Source organism: Maylandia zebra, linkage group LG7, assembly GCF_041146795.1.
Source record: "Maylandia zebra isolate NMK-2024a linkage group LG7, Mzebra_GT3a, whole genome shotgun sequence".
Classification (NCBI taxonomy): Eukaryota; Metazoa; Chordata; class Actinopteri; order Cichliformes; family Cichlidae; genus Maylandia; species Maylandia zebra.
The window spans coordinates 42,816,033-42,837,560 of NC_135173.1; the positions used below are offsets into that span (position 1 = coordinate 42,816,033).

At 38.7% G+C, this 21,528-nt stretch overlaps 2 protein-coding genes across 3 annotated transcripts; both read right to left on the reverse strand.

Annotated features, from left to right (window-relative positions):
• Window positions 1–1,445: 1,445 nt before the first annotated feature.
• Window positions 1,446–3,984, reverse strand: snrpd3l (small nuclear ribonucleoprotein D3 polypeptide, like). 2 transcript variants are annotated; one of them, XM_004538261.3, is made up of 4 exons: window positions 3,915–3,984; window positions 2,977–3,117; window positions 2,110–2,302; window positions 1,446–1,654 (listed from the first exon to the last, which is right to left on the reverse strand). In XM_004538261.3, the coding sequence occupies exons 2-4, from the start codon at window positions 3,100–3,102 to the stop codon at window positions 1,590–1,592; spliced, it is 384 nt and encodes a 127-aa protein (XP_004538318.1). In that variant the 5' UTR covers window positions 3,103–3,117; window positions 3,915–3,984; the 3' UTR covers window positions 1,446–1,589. The 2 variants fall into 2 exon arrangements, with proteins under 2 accessions (XP_004538318.1, XP_004538317.1); XM_004538260.4 differs by having other exon boundaries at window positions 3,833–3,960.
• A 3,204-nt stretch (window positions 3,985–7,188) lies between these two features.
• Window positions 7,189–20,700, reverse strand: adora2ab (adenosine A2a receptor b). The gene is made up of 5 exons (XM_004538259.2): window positions 20,460–20,700; window positions 12,728–13,283; window positions 12,447–12,578; window positions 8,865–8,968; window positions 7,189–8,401 (listed from the first exon to the last, which is right to left on the reverse strand). The coding sequence occupies exons 2-5, from the start codon at window positions 12,922–12,924 to the stop codon at window positions 7,443–7,445; spliced, it is 1,392 nt and encodes a 463-aa protein (XP_004538316.1). The 5' UTR covers window positions 12,925–13,283; window positions 20,460–20,700; the 3' UTR covers window positions 7,189–7,442.
• Window positions 20,701–21,528: the final 828 nt, after the last annotated feature.

Below are 21,528 nucleotides of genomic sequence, written 5' to 3' on the forward strand. Positions count from 1 at the left end.
TCGTTTCTGCCTCAACTGCTTTATGACCTAGTGGCACCATCTTGTGGTGTACTGGAGAGTTGGACCTAGTAAAATAAACTGGCCTTGGCTCTTTAATGATGGGCACATTTTATTTAGAGGTCTAACATAATAAGACTATTATATTTAGGATGGCTGTGATGGCTACCAGGACACTACAGCCAAGCCACTCTCATTACACGTCCTTTGTGTCAATGTGGTTTTGCATCTGATAGCCATTATCTTTAAATCATTGAGCTTCCTGCACTGTCTCCACAGTACATACTGTATATTATTGTAACAGATCTTGCTTGCTCTGCATTTGGTATAAAATGCTCTCTAGATTTTTGCATTAATTTAAAACAATTCAGGAAAACTAGGGGAAAAAGGTAAATTTTGTTGCAAATTTCAGACTTAGAAATCCTGAATGATGATTCATGGTCATAACTAGTTAATTTACAATCCAAAACATTGTGGGTTTGTTTGTTTTTTTTAAAGGGTACACTTATGCATAAAAAAATGTGATAAACAATCCCTCTAACACAAAGCTGGTGTCAAGTAATCCAGGGTTCTGCCCATTCACATGAAAGAGATGAAGATTAAAACTAAAAAAAAAAAAATTAAGATATTAAACACAGAACGCAGACTGGAATCAGCAGTCAGTTTCTGAAACAAGAAGCGCTATACAGTAGTTAAGTATTAAAGGCTCTGCATAAATGTGTGAGCACTTTGAGTGTTTTGGTTAACAACACTTGAAAATGATATGCGAGATAACAGACTTATGAATATCACATTTCTAGTATCGAAACAGGGGAGAATCTCATGGATTATAATTGAGCATTTCATTAATGTTTAAAGGGGTTTTACTTGGCCTTTTTAGCTGCAGAGTAAGCAAAAAAATAAATAAAAAAAATTCATATGTAGGCTTAGGCTACATGCACATTTTATGCAAGGTTAGCAACTATAGTACAGCCATCCTGTTTTATGGTTCTATATTAATGCTCAAAGAGCAATAAAGCTGTTGAAAAAAAAAAAAAGTTGTCTGCAGCCAACACAAAAGAGGTAGCATTTAAGAATCAATGCCGTACTTACTACTGATGCCTACTATGGGGAAAAAGACTGTATGGTGCTGAAATCCATTAAATGCTGCCATCTGCAGAGGGCCAAGGACTCCTCTGGGACTAGTAAAATTAGTTTCCAAAGAATTGATTGGTTAGTATGTGGTGATTTTATGCCCGATTTTATCTGGTCCACAGCAGAAGGCAACATACTCAGGTAACCTTTTATAGTACAGAAAACCCAGGGTTAACACTGAAACTACTTGGATAAGGCTAAACACCGCATTCCTAGTACATTACTTATTAAATACATTTGAAAAAAAGGCAGGTGGCACAAGTGAATCTCTTGTAAATGGGAAAAGAAAAACAGAACAAAAACATCAGGACACATCAAATTGAAAAAGTTTTATTTTAATTAAAAGAAATTAAAGCAACAGACTGCAAAGTACGAGATTTCAAATGATATCCAACGTATCAAATTCAAGGGGAAAACAAAAACTATACAATGCAAAAATGTTAATGTAGCTGGAGCAATTATCGCCTCTTCTGGAAGATGTTTCCCCTTCCCATTCCACCACGCCCTCGTCCTCTTGCAGCCACTGGAGAGCACAAAAAACAAAGATGGCATACTATCAGTTTTTAAACGTAGAGTACCTCACTGAATCAGAAATACACCAACTGTTCAGTAACTTTAATAACACATTCAGTACTTTGGTTGCGAGAAGTACAGTGAAGTCTAATTTTGTATCCTTAACACCCACTTGGCAAAATATCAGTTCCATCTTAAAGGGGATGTGAAGACAAATTGAACAACAATGAAACATTTAAATCAGTGTTTTTGACAGATCCCCACACCTATGACAAGACTGTACTTATTAAACAAGGAACAGAGCAACACTGGACAGAAAGCACTTTTCTCATGGTAGGATTTAGTTATGCTGCACAAACACAAAAAGGCAATCAATGTATGCAATGAGTATAAAATCACCATCAGTTGCGCCCACTACTGAACATACTTGACAGGTGTATCAATCTACTGCAAATTTTCACTCACCTTGTGCTTTAAGAATAGCTGCCTTGCCCCTTCCTGCACCAGATCCCTGGTTCTTATTCTTCATACTCTTCAGCATAGGAGCATTTTTTAACATATCGGGTAAAATCAGAAAGCGGATTTTGCTGCCACGGATGTAAACTTGCTCCAGCTGTGCCACGCGGCCATCCCGATAAGTCACTGTGATATTAGACATCTGTAAGAAACAAAGATCATTCTTTCAACAAATGTAATCAAACTGCTCTTTAGTGTTTTATTCAAATCAACAGTAGTTATCTAAACTTTACAAAGCCATAAAAGGAACAGTTTTTTACCATCTGATCCGGGACCGATTTTTAATTAACTGGCTTTTACTAATGCAGCTACCAGATTGGGGTCTCCAGTACTTGATTAGCACAATTCACTCTTAATTTGACACCAACAGGTGGAAAGCTTGGAAACCTTTAAACAACTATGGGGAAAAAAATAAAACACAAAAAAACAGAAATAAATGTTATAATTAAAATAAAAACACCACAAATTGAACCTGAACATTCAGAACAGAGAGACACAGAACAAAGACACTATTATTTGTAATGAAAATTCCTTTGAGCCTCATTAAGCTTTTCTATCTGTTTTGCCACACAAGACATTACGCCATTTATGGGCATGTACCTGAAAATAAAGTAAACAAAACTTGTTCAAATTATCGAGCAGCCTATTAAAGACTAAACTGTTGATTACTCTAATGAAGGCAGAAAAGAAAAAAGAAAAAAAAAAAAAACAAAAAAAAAAAAAAACAATACAATACCAACACTTTGGTTGATGGGACCCCAGGAGGGAGGAGCAACACCATCCACATTCACTTTACACTCTTTATCATGTACTGACCTGGCAGTTCATGTTGTCCTCTGCTTCAATCAGCTTGCCTCTGTAAACCTCTCCAGTGTTGGTCTCACAGGTCACAATGTGTCCTTCTGCCTCATGCAGGACCTTGATTGGAACGCCGATGGACATTTTTCAAGAAAGTTTCTGGAAAACAAAATTTAGCAGAAGAAATGTTACACTGTGCACATTCATAGGCTGTAAGCTCCTGCAAACGCATTTTATTTTATTTTTTTACCATCAAACATCAGACTCAAAATTATATTTAGCCATAAAGTTTGGTTACAGTTAACTGGCTTGTTAATTTTGGGATGCGTTTAGTTACAGAAACACCAGGGAAGCAATCACTTGTCCACACATTATCCTCGCCAATTTATTTTTCACTCGAGTACTGCCTGTGTAACGACAATCAGCTCTCTTATACCGTTTAAGGAGTTGCTGGGAGTTGATATATAACAATCAGTGACCCTCGTTAAGATGGGATAAGCAGGCTACAGTTAACTTCTGATCAATAAAGCGAATCTCTCAGTCAAATCATTGAATATCGAAGCTGCGAGAGGAATTAGCCTTCATTAGCGAGCTAGGCTAATGTACAATAATATATCCTGGTTGCATGCAACAATGTAATCCAATTAATGCCATGTGTAACAAACCAAACTTAAAATTACACAAATACGATTTCAACATTAACGTTTGCCTCTTTATTGCAGTAACAAGTTATTAGTTCGGCAAATAGACGGAGCCATATTGGCTCCTGAATGAACGCGCTTGATTCAAACGCCCAAGAAACAAACAACGCTGCTAATGAGCACGGAAAAAAAATTACGGTCTCAGTTGAATTACGAGTATTTTTGTTTCTTACCTGGAGTCTATCGTAAAAGCTAGTTTCTTTGTTATTGCTTCTTCGTTTGACGTTGCAACGTGCGCCAGACGCGGTTCCCTACCTTTTGAGCCCTTTTTCCGCTTTCCCACAATCCACCGGCGGGTCAATCGAATGCTTCCTGCGATGCTCCGCAGTGCATTGTGGGATCTGTATTTTTATGGCTTTACAGGTTCACAAGGAATTTGGCGAAAAAAATGATACATCAAATGATCATCAGTAGATCTTTTATACATGCCGTTTATTGTATTTTTTTTTTTTTATTATTCCATAATATGTCATTGTTTGTCATATAAGTTGCAGGAGCTACTCTCTTTTTATTTGATAGGTTATTTTTTCCAGTTTATTGATTGCTTGTCTCTAGATTGATGGCTGGATGTTTTGTATTGTTTTATCTTTAGACTCAAGGGACAACTAGTGGGAATCTGAATAAAGAATAAAGAATGAGCAGACATTCTTATCTGTCTCTCATGAGCTGTCTATGAATCAAGATCTAGGCAAACCAATGACCAAACAAACCTTAATTATGTTAAAATAGCTGTTGAGCTGACTATAAATAAAAATAAAGTTGCATAGTTGCATACTATTGTTAGTAGCGAAGGCTATCGTATGTGGGAAATTCCCTCCCGAAATTACACTTTTACACCTACCATTCACTTCGCAGAACAGCATCACAGTAGCTCCCTGGTGCAGGCCCTGGTGCACAACTGAGCAGTTGGATAGATTCACCAGAGTCTCCAGCTTGAGAAATAGTTTGTTCTCAGATTCTCTGGTAACTTTTAAGAATCACCAAAACACAAGTTTTAACATTAACAGTAAGGAGGGTAACCCGTTTTGCCAGGTTGCAAAGAAAAAGTCACACCAGAAGAACTAAGATTTGAAGAAAAAAACAACAACAATAAGAACAACAACAAAAAAAACCCATGGGGTAAGAAGAATCACATGTACTAACAAATTTAAGTTTGAGGCGTTTAAAAAGAAGAACATTTGTGAGGTGTAGAACAAAGGATGCAGTACTTGTAATGGTTATGCGGTGCATTGGTGGAGGCGGGTAATTTATGAGGCTGACTGAAATCATCAGCCAGAGAGGGAATGCACAGAGTATGACTCTTTAAATAAACACTGTGGTCTCTGCTGCAATAAATCTTTTGTTACTGAGTTTCTGATCATTTGCATTTCTTTCTAAAAGATAGCTTAATCATTTTGCATGCTGGTGTCACACATGTGTAATTTATGGCAGCATGACACACTATAAATGTACACACTGGATTGTTTTCCTCCAGGTCATCATACCACAATGGTCCCTTATCTTTTTTATTTTTTATGACCAAATCATTTTGATAACCCTTCTCATGCTTATCAAAATATCATAACATGCAACAACAACAAAAAACATTAAAATGAAATGGTTTCACCCATTTTAATTCCCTTCTTGCATGATTACAATGTGTAATAAACGCAAATACATTTAAGTTTTTGAATAAACACAGTGCAAGTTAGATACGTACCCGTATTCCTGGGTACTCTCTCTGGGATTGCTTTAGGGCACATAAAAGCTGGTTAATGTAGGTCTTTGCCACAGTGGAAGAGCTTTTTAATGAGAGAAGGGAAAGCATTATGGGATAATAAAAGACACCATCAAATGAACCTTCATTTGATTTCCATTGCATTAGGCTTATTGACTGGCGTCAGTGCCAGGCTGCTCTGTAAACATTTCTTACAGAGTGGTCTGTGGTCATGTGTATGTACTTTACCTATGTATGTGTGTCCTTTTCATAGTGTTATGCAAGCAAGCCTTACACTAAAAGCATCTACAATACAGGCATATGGGGTCATATCTGTACAGGCAAACAAGCTCTTTGTTTTGGATGGTTAGTGAACAACAGTGAACATGTGTTGCCCGGCACTGATCAAATCGCTGATCACAACAGCAGCAAAACAAACAGAGTTTTAGTTGTAAGGCCTGTGATGTCATCACACTTCTCACTTATAGAGTTACAACTGAGGAAGTGGAGACTGTCAGAAAACAAATACAGCACCTTACACAACAGAATCTGTTACATCCCACATCAGATCTGCACACTGTTAGACATCTCCACATATGATACCACATATTTTAAATACTTCAAGGTTTTTCTACAGAAAAAATCCTAGATGTGCAGGAACCTCTATCCAACTGATCGTGGCTCAAGAAGTTCGCCTTGTTGGGAGTTCGCCTTGACCGAGACTGTTCGAGCCGGGGCTCGAACAGTCTCGGTCGTTGTGTCCTTGGGCAAGACACTTCACCCGTTGCCTACTAGTGGTGGTCAAAGGGCCCGGTGGCGCCAGTGTCCGGCAGTCTCGCCTCCATCAGTGCGAGTGTGTGGCTGGGCCAGTGTCCAGCCACCAGGGTGGATGTGGCTACAACGTAGCTTGCAATCACCATGTGTGTGTGTGAATGGACTGGACGTGTAAAGCTCTTTGGGGTCCTTAGGGACTATTAAAAAAAGCACTATACAAATACCAACCTCTAATAAAGCTCTGGGCTTCCTCAGAGGAATAGCACCTAGCTACTGGTACACGTATGTGGATGATCCTCAGACTTCAGAGTAGCCACACCCTCAGACAAAAACTGGTCCATCCTAAGAACAAAACTCCCAAACATAATGCCAGATTTATAGGAGGAGTAAAGGAGGTCTTCTATTGCCATCTCTTATGTAGCAGGTTTGTAGAGAAACTCATGAGAATTTCTTCTCATGATATTATAGTGCACTTCAGACCCAGCCACACCCTTAGAGAAAAACTGGTTGATCTCAAGGACCAAACACAAACTGAGCAACATAGCGTATACTTCGCAGTGCATCAAGGAGAAACCAAGCAGTCACTTGTGAATGACCATCATTGAACGGAGGTGGTGACACCAGCTATCAGCCACCTACAATGCAGTCTTGAGATCCTTTCCCAGGTGCTTTAACCCCTACTCATACCTTCCCTGAGATGACCTCAATAGGGGCACAGGCTCTGAGTGGTTTCCCCCACAACCCCTGACGATGGTCATGACCAACATCTTTTTCACACTTTGGCTCATCTGATGACTCGCATGATCAATATTGGGTTAACAACCACCTCCAAGTGGAACAACCCACACTAGGGGGCAGTAGGTCACATCCTGTCATGTGACCTATTGAGGTCACTTCAGCCAAGGTGTTTTTGAAACAGAAGAAGCCTGTTGGATGAGAAGTGAAACATCTTCACAACTTAAAGTCTAGTTTCCTTCTTTTTTCACGCTCTTCAGAGTATCATAACCTGGATGAGTGACAAAGTTCAGTTCAGTGCTGCAGCACAAAAACACCACATAATTGTGACATATTTAAAGATATTTAATTTTGATGGCATACAAACAACACAGATAGCAAAAACCTGCACATTACAAAAAGTATATTATCTTTAAACATTAAAGTGCACATTAAAAAAAGAAACTCCAAACTAAAAAAATAAAATTTTACATTAAAAAAACAGATTTGCTGTCGAGGCTGATTTGCTGAAATTTCACGTTTGCAGAACATTCCGTGTGTTCTGAGAGCAAGATATTTGAAATAACTAAATGTCTTTGTCATGATATTTCTGTGATTTTTGAAGAAAGGGAACAGTCATTCTGTTTTAATGGGAATGCCTGAACATTTACAAAAGTAATGCAGCTTCCTCTGTCTTTCAACTCCAAAATATCTGTTGCTCCTCCCAGATTTGTGGCGGACGTTGCTGCTTCCTGTGCAGAAGATGCCAAAATACCTGGCTGATGCTGGACTTCTGATGGGGTGCCAGTTGCTTTTTGGTGTCCGTTGGGTGTATTACTGTTAGGTACAGAATCTAAAATCTCATGAGAGGCATTTGATGTAGTTTTCTCAGCACCGGAATCTGGAACATAACTATTTACCATTGTGCCACATGATAAATCCTCTTTACTCGTACGGGCAGATGTCTGCATGATACTAGTGCTCCTTACACCTCTGCCATCAGCACTTTCAACCCCGAACACATGCCCATCCCTCTTCCCCAGGATGTGCTGATAGAGAATCTTGCGAAAGGTATGTCTGAATTCTCGAAGGCGGTAGGCGTAGATAAAGGGATTCACCACAGAGTTGGCATGGGAGAGAATGATTGCAATGTTCATCACCCAGATGTGTGGGCGCTCACAGTCCTGGCAAATATGGTTGATGCAATTGATAATATGCACAGGAAGCCAGCACAGAGCAAACAAACCAACGATAATAGCCAGTGATTTTGCAGCGTGTACTTCCTTCTGCAGAATCGAACGAGATGAGCCAGAAGATGGAGTTTTCTGTCCAGGAGCAGGTACGTGTGCAACTTTGAGGCTCATCATTCGAAGCTGTCGGCGAGCTGCCATGAAGATATGGATATAGATGACCAACATTATCACCAAGGGCACCAGCACGCAGCCAAAGAAATTGAAATAGACCATATAGTCAAGGGGAACCACTCTCTCAAACAAGCAATGAGTCATTCCTTCAGGGCAGCCTTGGCTTTTGGTGGCAGTTGTAGTGGAGTTCCAACCTGTGTAAAGAAAACTGTGATTTATTGCCAGTTTCATCCAAAAGCAAAATTATAGGGTTTCAGCTCAGCTCAGTTTTCCTCAACAATCTCCTCAGCAGTTAGGACCACTTAAACATGCTTAAATATGCAACTTAAACATGAAAACATGAATAAATAAATGTATGCATGTCTCTCTTGCCACTGCCAGTGCAGATAAGAACACAAGACCTTTCTAGAAATACATTGTTGATGCATTTATCCATTTACACTATACAATGCAATAGAATTGTTGTAATAAGCAGTGGGAAGATATACAGACAGAAGCGGGGCATCCTCCCTTACACAAGAATAATGTTTGCTTGTTTGCATCAAAATACCTCCTCTGCATGATTTTGACTATGTAAAGGAAGGTCGTTTCATGTTTCACACAGCATCAATTAAAAGCATTGACTCTGTGTGGGAATTGGCAAAAATCTTTCCCCACCTGTGTTCCAGCCAAACATCGGTGTCAGGCCGATGCCCACTGAAAGAACCCAGCACAGTGCAATGATGCCCTTTGCCCTCTTCCCTGTCACCAGACTGTTGTACCTAAAAGTTTGAACAGAACACAAACATGCATTATATATGCAGCCAGTTGCTTTATCTACTCTGTCAGTGATAGCATTCCCTCGAGACAAAGTCAATACAGTTTAAATGAAGAGAAAATGATTTGTGCGCTGAAGCATTAACACTTTATTCATTTAATAAGCGAAAGCAGGACTTCAATTGGCCCGCTTTAAAATGCACTTACAGTAATCTGATTATCTCTGCAGTGCTGATGCCCATTTGTGGCTATGGTAATTAAAGACAGCACTAATCAAGTGTTCAAAAATCCCTTAAAAAAATAAGGATTTCTTAAAATTAAAAATATATTGATTTCATTAGGGCATTGAATTTTTTGTACAACACTCCCGTTGTGTTACATAAGTGTAAATGAAACTGCTGTTGTTGTAAAGGACATTTCCATTTAGGTCAAGTTACTAAATGAAAATCACATAGTGGATGCTAATATCAAATAATTTTCATGCTGACATGTCACATTTGAGTGATATATTTTAGCTTTAAAGGTAAAGTACTGTGAAAAAGTCTGGAGCTACTGCTGATTTCTTTATATTTTGCTTAGAAAGCTTGAATTCAAGAACATAAAGTTGTCAAATACAAATACATTTATATATGTATTTCTAATGAGGTCAGCTACAAAAATAACTGTTCCCATAGGCCAGGTTTTGCCTACTAATGCTCTGCACCAGAACCAAACCTACAAAACCTTAATGAAGGTGTGGACATGTATTTATTGTGGCCGGCCTCGTTATGCATGTTTCTGTTTCACAGCAAAAAAAAAACAAAAACTCTTGAAGGATATTTAAGTGACTCATACAAATATGATTTATCAAGTTTTGCTGCAGCCAGTTAAGTCTAAATTTAACACTGGAAAAAAAGCTTGTGTTGTTTTAGTTGTGGGATTTATGATAGTTGGTGTTCATTTATTTGGAATGAGAGAGGGAAATGTCATCAGAAAGATAACACAGCACTGTAAACGCAGTGTAAAAGTTATGTCCTGTCCTGTACCTCTTCCCTTTCCCAGTCCTCACCCTGCACGTTTAGAGTCCAGTCCCTTTCTGCATTTCATTATTAATACTAGTATTTAGTATGTTGTATTTTTCAACTGCATTTTAAATTTTCAGTCACAAAGAAATGGTAATTAAAACATGATTAAAATGTCTCTACACATGCAATCGTCAAAAAATAAAACTGGAAATAAGGAAGAATTTGAACTGGTACAATTATATTAAGCCTGAAAGTCAATACTTGGTATCATTACCTTTATTCTTTATTCTTAGTTAAACTTTCTTGTAATTTCTTGAAGTAGGCTTTGGGAATAATTCTCCAGGCTTCTTGAAGGACATTCAAGGGTCTTTTTTGATAGTGTTGCATTCTATCCAGGTATGCTTTTACTGCATTGGCAGTGGGTTTGGGATTGTTGCCATGCTGAAAACTTAGACTAGTACCAATCAGATGCCTTCCAGATGGTACTGCATGGTGGATCAAAGTCTCATGGTATGTCTCTTGTTCGTAGTTCGGTGTCCAGCACCACTGGCAGTGCAACCCATGACAAAGCCTCTATGTTTCTTACAGATGGCTGTAGACTCTCAATGTTCTACTGCTCGCCTGACCTCCTCCATACATGTTGAAAACAACTTAAACCAAAAACTTTCGATTTGGATTCACCATTCGATAACCTTCTTGGGTAATTTGGCATATCTCAGCCCTTTTTCCCTGTTTCTTGACAGCCATTCTCCCACTGAGATCATTTTGGATGAGGCTTCAGTGAACAACAGATGGGTCAACTGAATGGCCAGAGAAATCTCTCAGGTTCTGTGTCAGGTTCTGGGTCTTTGCTCTGTTTTTTGATATTTCTTGAGGACATGACTTTCAGATACTGTTCATCTGCTGTAAATACATTTTTTGGCCTGCCACTTCTTCTACCTTTGACTTATGTCTGTGCTGCCTTTGGCATTTTTCACAGATCAGATTCAACTAAAGAAGTGGAAACAAATTATGTATTTTTCAATAGACTGCTAGAAACAAAGTGTCTAAAGATATGGCTGAAAATGTCTTCAGTAAGGGTTGATTTTATTGGCTCAGTGTTTAGCTCTCTCGGATCTGGATTTACTGACCAATAGCTGTCCTTACAGCAATGCACAGTGTGGTCAAGTCTCTAATGTTTTGTGAAACCACTTAGTGGATCCTTGATTACTGTGGTCTATGCTGAGCACCACACTCAGTCAGTAAATGTAGATTTTAAGAGGACCTCAAGTCTCTTTGCTATACTTCTCCGGATGCTTACCGGATGCCCGTGGTGGCTGTAATTACTTAAATCTTTAAAACAGATACTAATTAAATCTGGTTCTATTATGTGTTGACACAACACTGGTTTAGCTCCCGAGTTAGGTGCCGTTTTCTATGTTTCAATGATTAATTGTTATGAAAATGGTCAAGTACAACAACTGTTTGAAAACTGAGTGAAAAAGCAGCCATTGTCCAAAGAAAGACCAGAAAGCCTGGTAAAAATACTGCTCAAGACCGCTTTGAAAGAAATTACAAACAAGTCCCCAGGAGGACCCAGGACACGCTGGGGAGATTACATCTCTCAACTAGTTTGGGAACGCCTTGGCATTCCTACTCCCATTTGAGCACAAAGAGGTGACTCCGGAGAGGGAGGTCTGGGCTTCTCTGATTAGTTGTCACGCCGCCTCAGGTAAGTGGTAGAAAATGAATGGATGGATAAAAGCATTGGAAATATAAAGAAAGAGGGTTTGCTCATGTCTTTGCACAGCACTGTATTGAAATCTTCATATGCACAACTTTTGATGCAGGAAAAGAATTAATTCAGAAACCTGATTAAGGAAATAGAAGTTTGAAAATCACTATGAATTATCAGTATACCCAGCATCACCTTGCATACACTGACTTAACTGTCTGTGTATTTTTGACTGAGATGTTGCATGGCCAACCTGGTAGCACTAGGCTTCGTAAAGCCTCCTAATAACTACATGATTAGTTGTTCTCTGGTCATTGGTGCTGGGGCTGTGTCACATAAAGACACAATCAAACTGTTATGCAACCGCTTATGCAAATGCGTCACCTGCTTTGGATTATGGCTCGGTGGTGTGTCAACAGATGTGTTGCAGAAACAAGGAGCTTTGTTTTAAGCTTCTAAATAAATGATCCATTAAAGAGCAATACTATTTGAATGCTGCTGATTTACATGAATGCGAATCATGAAAGCTTTAAGTAGATTTAACCAGTTCACCTTCAACAATACTAACTCAATTAAGCCTGTCGAGCGATGGAGCCATGTTTGTCCGCAGCTGGACAAATTAGCCTTCAGTTAAAAATAGGATCTCTCTATAATTTAATGCCCTTTGCTACACCACTGCAGTGCATGTGAACATTTGACATCTGCTGCTGATTCTGCAGCTGGAATGTATGATATCTCAGTTGAAGTTTCATTACTTTCTCTCACCTGAGTGGGTTTTTGATTGCGATGTAGCGGTCCACAGCAATAGCCAGCAGACTAAAGATGGAGCTCTGAGTGAGCACGAGGACGAAGCAAGCGATGAACAGGCAGCCGTAGAAATTTGCACAGAAACCAGTACTGAAAACATCACAGATTCAAAAAGGGTGTTTATCACTACAAACCCTGCCAAAAAAAAGCAACAGTACATTGTGACAGATCTTGTAGTAAAGGATGCAGGTAACACAAAATTTGTCTCATTTCCAAACTGAATAAGAAGGAAACAATACCTAATAGCGATAGCGAAGGGAATCGCCAGCAGTCCCACAGCAATATCAGCGATTGCCAGTGACACTACAAAGAAGTTGGTGATGCTCTGCAGGTTGGAGTTGAGGCAGACAGACCAGCAGACCAGGACATTCCCAGCCACAGACAGGCAAGCAATCACCAGCTCCAGGCCAATATAGACCAGACTGCTATTCGGCATGGTTGTTTTATTCCACGTTTTTGCTTTCTTTGTGCCGTCATCCCACACACTCAGCTGCTTCACATGTTTTTAGACTAAATACCTGCTCGCCAAACCACATGGTATGACTGAACAACAGAGCGACTGTGTCACAAAAGGACAGCCAAGGCAGGAAGTTCCCACCACAAGCCAGTGCACTTTGAGGTCTTCTCGCACCCTTTGGCGTCACAAACCCTGCGTCAGTCTGTTTGTCTTCCTCTTTCTTTTTGTGTCTTAAAAAAATAACAATCTCTGTTCTGTTGGGTAAACTTGGTCACAGGTGGCAGTAGAATGCACAGGAGGGAAGTTTCCACAGTGGCTGCAAAATTAAGAGCAGTGTTCTGGAGAGAAAGAAAGAGAACACAGTATCTCTGTAAAAACAGATTGCAGGCCGTACACATACACATACAGGATTTGAAAAAAAAAGAAACGAAAAAAAAAAAAAAGCCATTTATCTCTAGAAGACAAGGGGGCAGGTGTTTTTTTTAACCATACAGGGCCAAAGCAGACAGCCCAACAATGGACCTTTTATTTTAGGAAAGATTTCCCAAAACCCTTCTACGTGCTAATCATTCCCCAGACTGGCATGGTTTCCTATGAAGTCACTGATAATAACGCAAAATAAACCACCCATAAATTTCAAAGAAATTGTTCTATTACTGGATTTTCTTTGCTGGGCGTTTTACTACATTTCTCGACTCTGTATGTTAGGTCTATTATAGGAACACATTACAAAATGATAACCTTCAAAAATAGACCTGTATTCAGTTTGCTGAGGTAAACCACAGGGTAGTGAGAAGGAGAAACAGGTCAAGGATGCACTAAGCCTGGAAAGCAGGTAGTGCATTATTGTTCTAATAACTAAACTCGTTGTAGAAGTTCGTGTGGAAGCCTGCTTGGAATTTTAATGAGATATTGCAGATTAATGTGTTGAACCTTTTTTTCTTCTTTGTAAAATGTTAAAACACTATGTGTGGGGTGAACAAGTACTGGTCCAACCCAACGGGCTTAATCATTTCCGGACTGAGTTTATAAAAAGACTGATAATGCTTGTGGCTGGAGGCCACAAGACTAATTTTGCATAAAGCCCAGAGAAAGTAGGGAAACCACCTAGCTCAGCTTTGTCTAAGACCAACAATATGCCTTACAGATTAAAAAGCTCACTTATTAAACTACTTTATCTCATTTCCTTAATCAATGCACAAACCGATACAAAATTAAATGAAAGGTGTGTTGGTTGTACTCTCAGCTTTCTTTTCCAATGGATTCTGGGAACTGTGGTGCATTAAGTAAAATACATGAGATTTTATAACTTGGACCCCACATTCCTAGGACAAACGTAATTGGAGATGTTTGAAAATAATTCTCAGGTGGCTTTGTGTCTTGTCACTATAAGTGTCTAAGTCCTGTTGTAATTCTTCATGGCATCAATCTAACAAGCTGCTGGAAATATTCTTCAAAGATTTTGGCCTATGTTGACACAATAGCATCACACAGTTGTTACAGATTTGTTGTTTGAAAATCCATGATGTATATATCCTGTTCCGCCACATCCCAAATATGATCTATTGGAGTGAGATCAGGAGACCGTGGAGGCCAACTGAGTGCTGCAAGCTCAGTTGTGTTCCAGAAATGCATTGTCCTAATGGGAGAAAAAAACTGGCTCAGATAAACTGCTCAGTCTCTCTTCCACTCGACCTGACATCAACCTATTGATGAGCTTTGTGTTTTGGTTAGGTTGAGGTTAATAAATCATTTTATATTTAAGTAAACTTCTTGCATGAATTCCCTCCTTGTCATCTACTTTGAACCAGTTCGTGTTAACCTACTAACTTAGCTTGTGGTTTGCCAAATGCTTATCTAAGTTGAACTGGGTCTTGAGTACAGCTAAAGTAGTTGTGGTATTTATCATTGTGACAAATATCCTATTGAGTTCTACACAAGACAGCATTAGTTTGGATTTGTTGTTGTTATTATGTGGTTGATGATGGAAGAGACCAGCATTAGTATTGTACTTGGCTGTTATATATATATATATATATATATATATATATATATATATATATATATATATATATATATATATATATATATATATATATATGTGTGTGTGTATATATACACATATATATATAGTAAATGGAAAATGGTAAATGGCCTGTATTTGTATAGTGCTTTACTTAGTCCCTAAGGACCCCAAAGCGCTTTACACGTTCAGTCATCCACCCATTCACACACACATACATATATAGGTAAGTAAGTAAGGCACAGGAGTGCATGCATCCTCCTTTGTATGCTTAATTGTCTGATCTCAATAACAGACCAAACATGTTTTCTCTTCAGTGTGACAGAATGTGGTTGAAGACAATGTCTTTGGAGAATTTCCCTGTTTTCCAGGAAGCTCCCAGTTTCTGGTTGCTTTTTGGTGCTGGTAGAATTGCATAAATACCCACCACAAGTATCTGTCTGAAGACCAGGGTTAAGACGAGGGTTAAGATTAACTTATACTGAATAACTAGGATTAGGGAGCATAAACTCTGTGACTGGTGCTTCACTATTGTATTTTTTCTTGTGGGTTTCTGGCCTTACTAAACACATGGCTGGACTGATCTTGTGGTGTAACTATGTTGCAAAGTTAACCTTGAATAGTGTTGCGAAATATTTAGCTTAGTAATTTTTGTCTGGTAGCTTTGCGGTAGACCCCATTAACTGCTTTGATTTGCTGTGAGCTTTGTTGTAGCTTGGTTCCCTCTTCGTTGGTGTCTTGGACATTTTGGTTAGCGTGGAAGTTTTTGTTTGTAGGAACCTTGTTGTGTGTTACTGTGGTTGATGCTCATACTTTAATTCCAGCTTTGGTTGTCTATTGCTGGAGTTTTGGCAATGCAATGTTGTGTTGGTGTGTATGTGGTGTTGGGCAGTTCTGATGAGATCTGGTGCTCATTTAGGTAGCAACGATTAGATTTTCACTTGCTGTTCCTAGGGTAATTGATTTTTTTGCTTTGTTTTGTCTCCCCCTTGTTGAATCAATTTGCAAGGATAGATTTGCTATCTAGAGCAGATACTACTTGGACTACACAGTCACGTGGTTATTGTTTGTGGGCCTGGTTGTGTGGTTGCCATTTTAATAAATGGAGATGTTTTAATCTTGCCTTCTGTTATTGCTTTTTCTCTTTCCAGAATAATTCGAAATGCCAACAAGGAGCCTTCATGTTTTTTGTTTGTGTTTGGTTTTGTTTTGTTGTTGTTGTTTGTTTTTTTTGTTTTGTTTTTTTATTTTTGGGGGGGGGGGGGGGGGGGTAAACTAGTAAACTACTTGGTTGAACTCCCTCCTTGTCTCCTACTTTAAGCCAGTTTGTGATAACTATGGCATTTAACGATGTGTAGTTGCCACTAAGGAGGCCAACATGTGCCAAGAAAATATCAGTGGACCACTATTAGCAGCCTGATAAAAAGCAGGAAGGATCCACGCTTCCATGCTGTTTGCACTAAAATTCTGAAACTACCATCCAAATGTTGCATTAGAAATCTAGACTTATCAGACCAGGCAATGCTTTCCAATCTTCTATTCTCCAATTTTGGCAAGTCTGTGCAAACTGTAGCCTCAGTTTCCTGTTTGACAGGTTCAGAGATGCTCTTCTGCATACCTTGTCGTGTAAGAGGTGGTTATCTGAGTTACTATTTCCTTCCTATCAACCCAAAGCAGTGTTGCCATTCTTCTCTGATCTCTAACACCAACAAGGCATTGACTACATGTGACATTGCAAGCCAATTAAATAACATTTGTTCCCCATTCTGATGCTTGGTTTCATGGTTACCTGACAAAATACATTGAAGAGCTGGTATTTGTAATGTAATATGAATTGTCATGGTGGAGGCTTTCATCAGCAGAAAAATCTGTGAAACTCATTAAAACCCATTTAAACATCCACAAATCTCCTTCACATTTCCAGGCCAGTCCCAGCCTTATGTTTGGCACCTGTATTTTAGATGATCTCAAGTTGTTGTCGTTTCATAGTATTCTCTTAAATCCCTCCAGTGAGAATAAACTAAAAGTAATATTACACTGAGGAATATTCTTCAGAGACTCAGCAACAGCTTCTTAGTACTCACCCCCTCTGCATTAAATTCTAAACTTTCCCTTTACCCTTAAGTGTGGGCTGGCTGATTGGAAGCTCAAGGGTGTAACTGCTGTTGGAACATGCTAATGACGCCTTCTTAGTTTACCTGATCAAAACATTGATATGACTAAATCTGACTTTCTTTCAAGATTTTTCCTGAAAAAAAAAGAACTATAGTAGACTTACAATACACTGATAACCAGCATGTTCCTTTGCCTGAGATTATATTTTTGAGGTATGTTCAATTTCTGTGAGCAGATCATGACATGGTCCTACCAAGCCTTTTTTTTAGGTTAATAATAAAACATGTTCGGTCATTTTTATTGATTACATCTTTATTATACCAAAACTATTCTGAGAGAACAGTGGAAGTTACTGAATACAGTGAAAGCAAACTTGATACAACCAACTTCCTGCAGAGGTGTGAGGTCTAGATACGAGATAAGATTTGACGATTTGATAAGATTTGAAGTGTTTCTTAGTACAAGACTTATTCACACAAATTCCTATAAGCACCCTGTTTAATGCTTGATAGTTTTTAATGTAAAATTCACAGTCTGGTGGATGCACTGGGGGCAACTCGGGGTTCAGTGTCTTGTCAAGGTCTTGTCAAGGCATGTCTTTTGTCCTGCCTTCCTTCTCCCACCACAACTGGTCATGGCAGATGGCCGCCCTTCCCTGAGCCTGGTTTTTCCTCCCCACTGTTGCCAAAGTGCTTGGTCATAGGGGCTCATTTGGTTGTTGGGTTTTTCTCTGTATGTATTATTGTAGGGTCTGCCTTACAATATAAAGCACCTTGAGGTGACTCTTGTTGTGCTTTGGCGCTTTATAAATAAAATGGAATTGAATTGAAAATTGAAAAGGATTTTTTGACACGCATGCTAGAAGGGTCAGGGATCAAACCACTGACCTACAAAAAAGATGATGAACTCCTTCACCTCCTGAGTCACAGCCACCTAATCCACAACAAAAACACCCTAAACAAAAAATAATTAAGAAAATAAATATACGTAGGAGTATTGGCATCAACCGAAATGTTATTTTTTTGGGTTTTTTTGCATGTGTAAAAGTGTAAAAGGTATGAGCTATTGTTAAGGTTAAAGGATTAAAGAACTGAATCCTGTTTAGAAGATACAATGCCGTTTTTTCAAAGCTGTGAATAAATCCTTTGGGGAAAATTAGTGAGGGTTGAAGGAGGAGAACAGGTTTGATTTCTTTTTTGATCTTTAGAAGTAGTGGTTATAATGTAGGCTTACACATACAGATATTACATAGGAGGTGTTTTTAGGATAAAGGGGAGAGCTTATAAATAGAAATGATTTTTATACATATTGCATTTTTTGATATGAGTTATTGAAGTTATTGAAGGATTGCACGCGCTTACAGACACAGAGTCCATAAACACACATGACAGTATTGATTCCAGGCGAAAGGCCTCAAATTCATTTAGCTTTTAACTGAACTTAAAGAAGGACCAAAGAGGAAGGAAAGCATATATTTTGGTTAAGTCTGGTAAACTAGAATTAGAAGGTATTGTTATATTAAAAGGAGCAAAATGAAATAAAAAGGCTATACCAAAAACAGATTATAATATAGGAAATGTGAGGTTTTAAAATGAAGTTAGTGTTAACACATAGGAGTTGTTTTTAGGCAGCATTTAGCTATGATGAAATGTATACAGGAGTAATTGCTTATATGCTTAAACTTAATTGATTAAAGTGGTTGTTTTTCTTTTGGAGCTTTTAGTAGAATAGGCTGGTTCTAATGATTTTTTGTTAAAAAGGTGGACAGTTTGTGTACAGGATGTTGATGATCAGATAGGGAAAAATAGAGCGAGCAACCGGACGTGAAACCAGCGCTTAAAGAATTTTAAAGGGATGAGGAACGTGGAAGGAACATCCTCATAAGCTGCTTTGATCTCCTTGCGTCAGTAAGACATAAAATACTTCTGTTCATACTTAATGCCTTTTAGGACTGTGACTCAATTTCAGTATTAAACGTAAAGTAATCTGAAAAATGTTGATATTATTGTAATATTTGTGAGAGGTTTTTTAAAGTTTCAGTTTTAAGTTTCAGCTTAATTTCATTGCAGTGTATTGAGTAATATCAAAGAACTGCAATGCCGTGCATGGAAAATAAGATTTTTCCCTTTCAGTGCTGAGCTATATTGTGTGAATTTGATTTCAATATAGATGGATTTTCCATACTCTACTTACACTAAGTAGCGATATCCTGTGTGTTGCAGTTAATCCCCAGGCATTATCATAAATAGATATTTTATTGCTATATGCATCTGTGCTGTATGCTCTGTAGATGTGCTCTCACAGCCAGCAAAACATATAAAGTGAAAGAACAGCTGTTTATTGTCCCTAAAGACATTCATGAATGTTTAAATACAGTTTCAGATGCACATTTCATACTCTGCTGATCACATATGTGCAGCTCTACTTGCATTAATCCTGGCAGTACACTGGACCAAAGTCCGACTTTTCCCTCTTTTATTCTCCTACTGGAGCTTTCTTAGAAGCAAAAGGAATTTAAAAACCAGGCTTGGTCCAGCAGCTTTACAAAACTGAAGCAAGAGACTGCATGAGCATGGAAAACTTTCAGAGTTTGATTGAGAAAACTAAATTGGACTTTTAGTTTAGAGACTATAACATAAGATATACATTCTGAGTTTACCTAATACTTTTCCAGCACATTGCTTTAACCTTCCCTTTCACTTTACCATTATGGTCATAGCTGTACATATATATAGATTCTCATAGCAGCCTTGGAGGAAGTGATAAGAAAATACACATCCTGCTGGAGGGGATCTGCCAGAGTCCTGCCAATCAATGTGCAAGTTCACCAAAAGTCAAACAAATATAAGAAAATTTGGTTTTGTTACTCCTGGCAGCACTGTGGGTATGAGGGAATGAGGGATGAGGGAAGAACTGATCTGACAACATACTGGGAATTCCTGACAGCAGGAACAGACAGGACAACGGAGAGGTAAACAATGTGCAGGGCAACCGAAAAGCTTCAAAACGGTGTAATATAATATTTGCCCTGTGACGGAAAAATACGTACTAACTACATGAACTGAGGTACAGTGAATGCACTGCTTCATCTTATTATAACAAGTTTACTACATTACTACATCTTTTTCAAACTTCAGCCGCGTTAAAAAACAATTTTCAGTAAAACGTCCCCACTCCATTGCAATAAAACTTTAATATATAAAATAATGACACTTTGATTTACTGGTTGAAGAATAAGGAGTAATCCAAGCGTGTCAGACGTACCGATGTTATTTGAGTGGGCGTTTACCCGGGAGACACCTGTTCCTCTGTCAACTTACAACTTCGACTTACTAATTATGTCTGAATAGGAAGAAAGCTATTAGTTATTTCTTACCTTATTTTTAGAGCGATTGGGAGGGGGGGGGGGCGTCCTTTTTCCTCCACGTGTTCAGATGATCACTGTTCCCGCAGTAAATTCAAATTTAATAAATTAAAAGCGCTGAGAAAAAAGATCAAAAAAGGGGGGAAGAATTTAAACCGGCAGACGAGGCAGTGCGTATGTTTGACAGGAGAGGTCTGAAGGTGAGCACCGACTCGATGCAACAGGAAAACGCTCACCCGCAGCCTCGCCTCGCTTCTCGAGTGTGTAGGCTGATTATACTGCTTAAGTTGTGGGGACATAAATCTGTTTAGTCATACTCTTTTGGGTCCCGCCTTCTTTTTGAGAGCAAAGCCAAAGCCGTTGCTATGAGCCACTAATTTTTCGAGTGTGGACTGAACTCTGGTTAAAGTCAAGAAAATGATATATTTAGGTAAGGTTTGGAGTTGGAAAGGCTTGGAAATAAATTCAGGTCGGCGCAGTGTTGTTGATGTTAGAAACACGACTGTGTGTGGGTGAGTGGCCTAGAGGAATGGAAATAACCGATCATAGAAGAAAGAAAGTGATATTTAAAGAGCAGAACTCAATTAAAATAAATAACACACCGACTACTACTTCCATATCAATAAATAAACAGCCGTAACGTGTCCTCTGAGCTCGCCAATTTATTTATTTAGTCTGAATTAGTGTGTTTGTACATTACACGTCAAATAGTACTATAAACTGTGCATATCCTGAATGATTATGCGCGGTGGAGTTCCTCTATACTGTGCTGAGTGATGATTTGCAATACACCAAACTGCGGTATGTAAAGAACCAAAGAATGCTGTATGCAAAATGTCAGTTTTTATGGCATCCTTTGAGTCATGTGACGAGTTTATTATATCAGTGGTTTGGGAGTCAGATATTAGTTCTGGTTCCTGCTTCTAATAAATTATGCATTAACTTTACATTTGAAGTAAAATAAAAAGCTGCTCTTACAGGCTATTCAGGACTTTATCAAATATGGTGCACATTAAAAAAAAACACATGGGAAAAGCTCAAATCCGTACTGCATGGTGTTAATCTTTTGGATGTTCGGGCA

Coding starts and splice junctions, on each gene's coding strand:
- snrpd3l (XM_004538261.3), bottom strand. CDS start 3,102: ATGTCCATCGGCGTTCCAATCAAGGTCCTGCATGAGGCAGAAGGACAC. Junction 2,303..2,976: donor AGGACAACATGAACTGCCAG/GTCAGTACATGA, acceptor TGTTTCTTACAG/ATGTCTAATATCACAGTGAC. Junction 1,655..2,109: donor AGCTATTCTTAAAGCACAAG/GTGAGTGAAAAT, acceptor TGTGCTCTCCAG/TGGCTGCAAGAGGACGAGGG.
- adora2ab (XM_004538259.2), bottom strand. CDS start 12,924: ATGCCGAATAGCAGTCTGGTCTATATTGGCCTGGAGCTGGTGATTGCT. Junction 12,579..12,727: donor CCCTTCGCTATCGCTATTAG/GTATTGTTTCCT, acceptor TGATGTTTTCAG/TACTGGTTTCTGTGCAAATT. Junction 8,969..12,446: donor GCAATCAAAAACCCACTCAG/GTGAGAGAAAGT, acceptor TCAAACTTTTAG/GTACAACAGTCTGGTGACAG.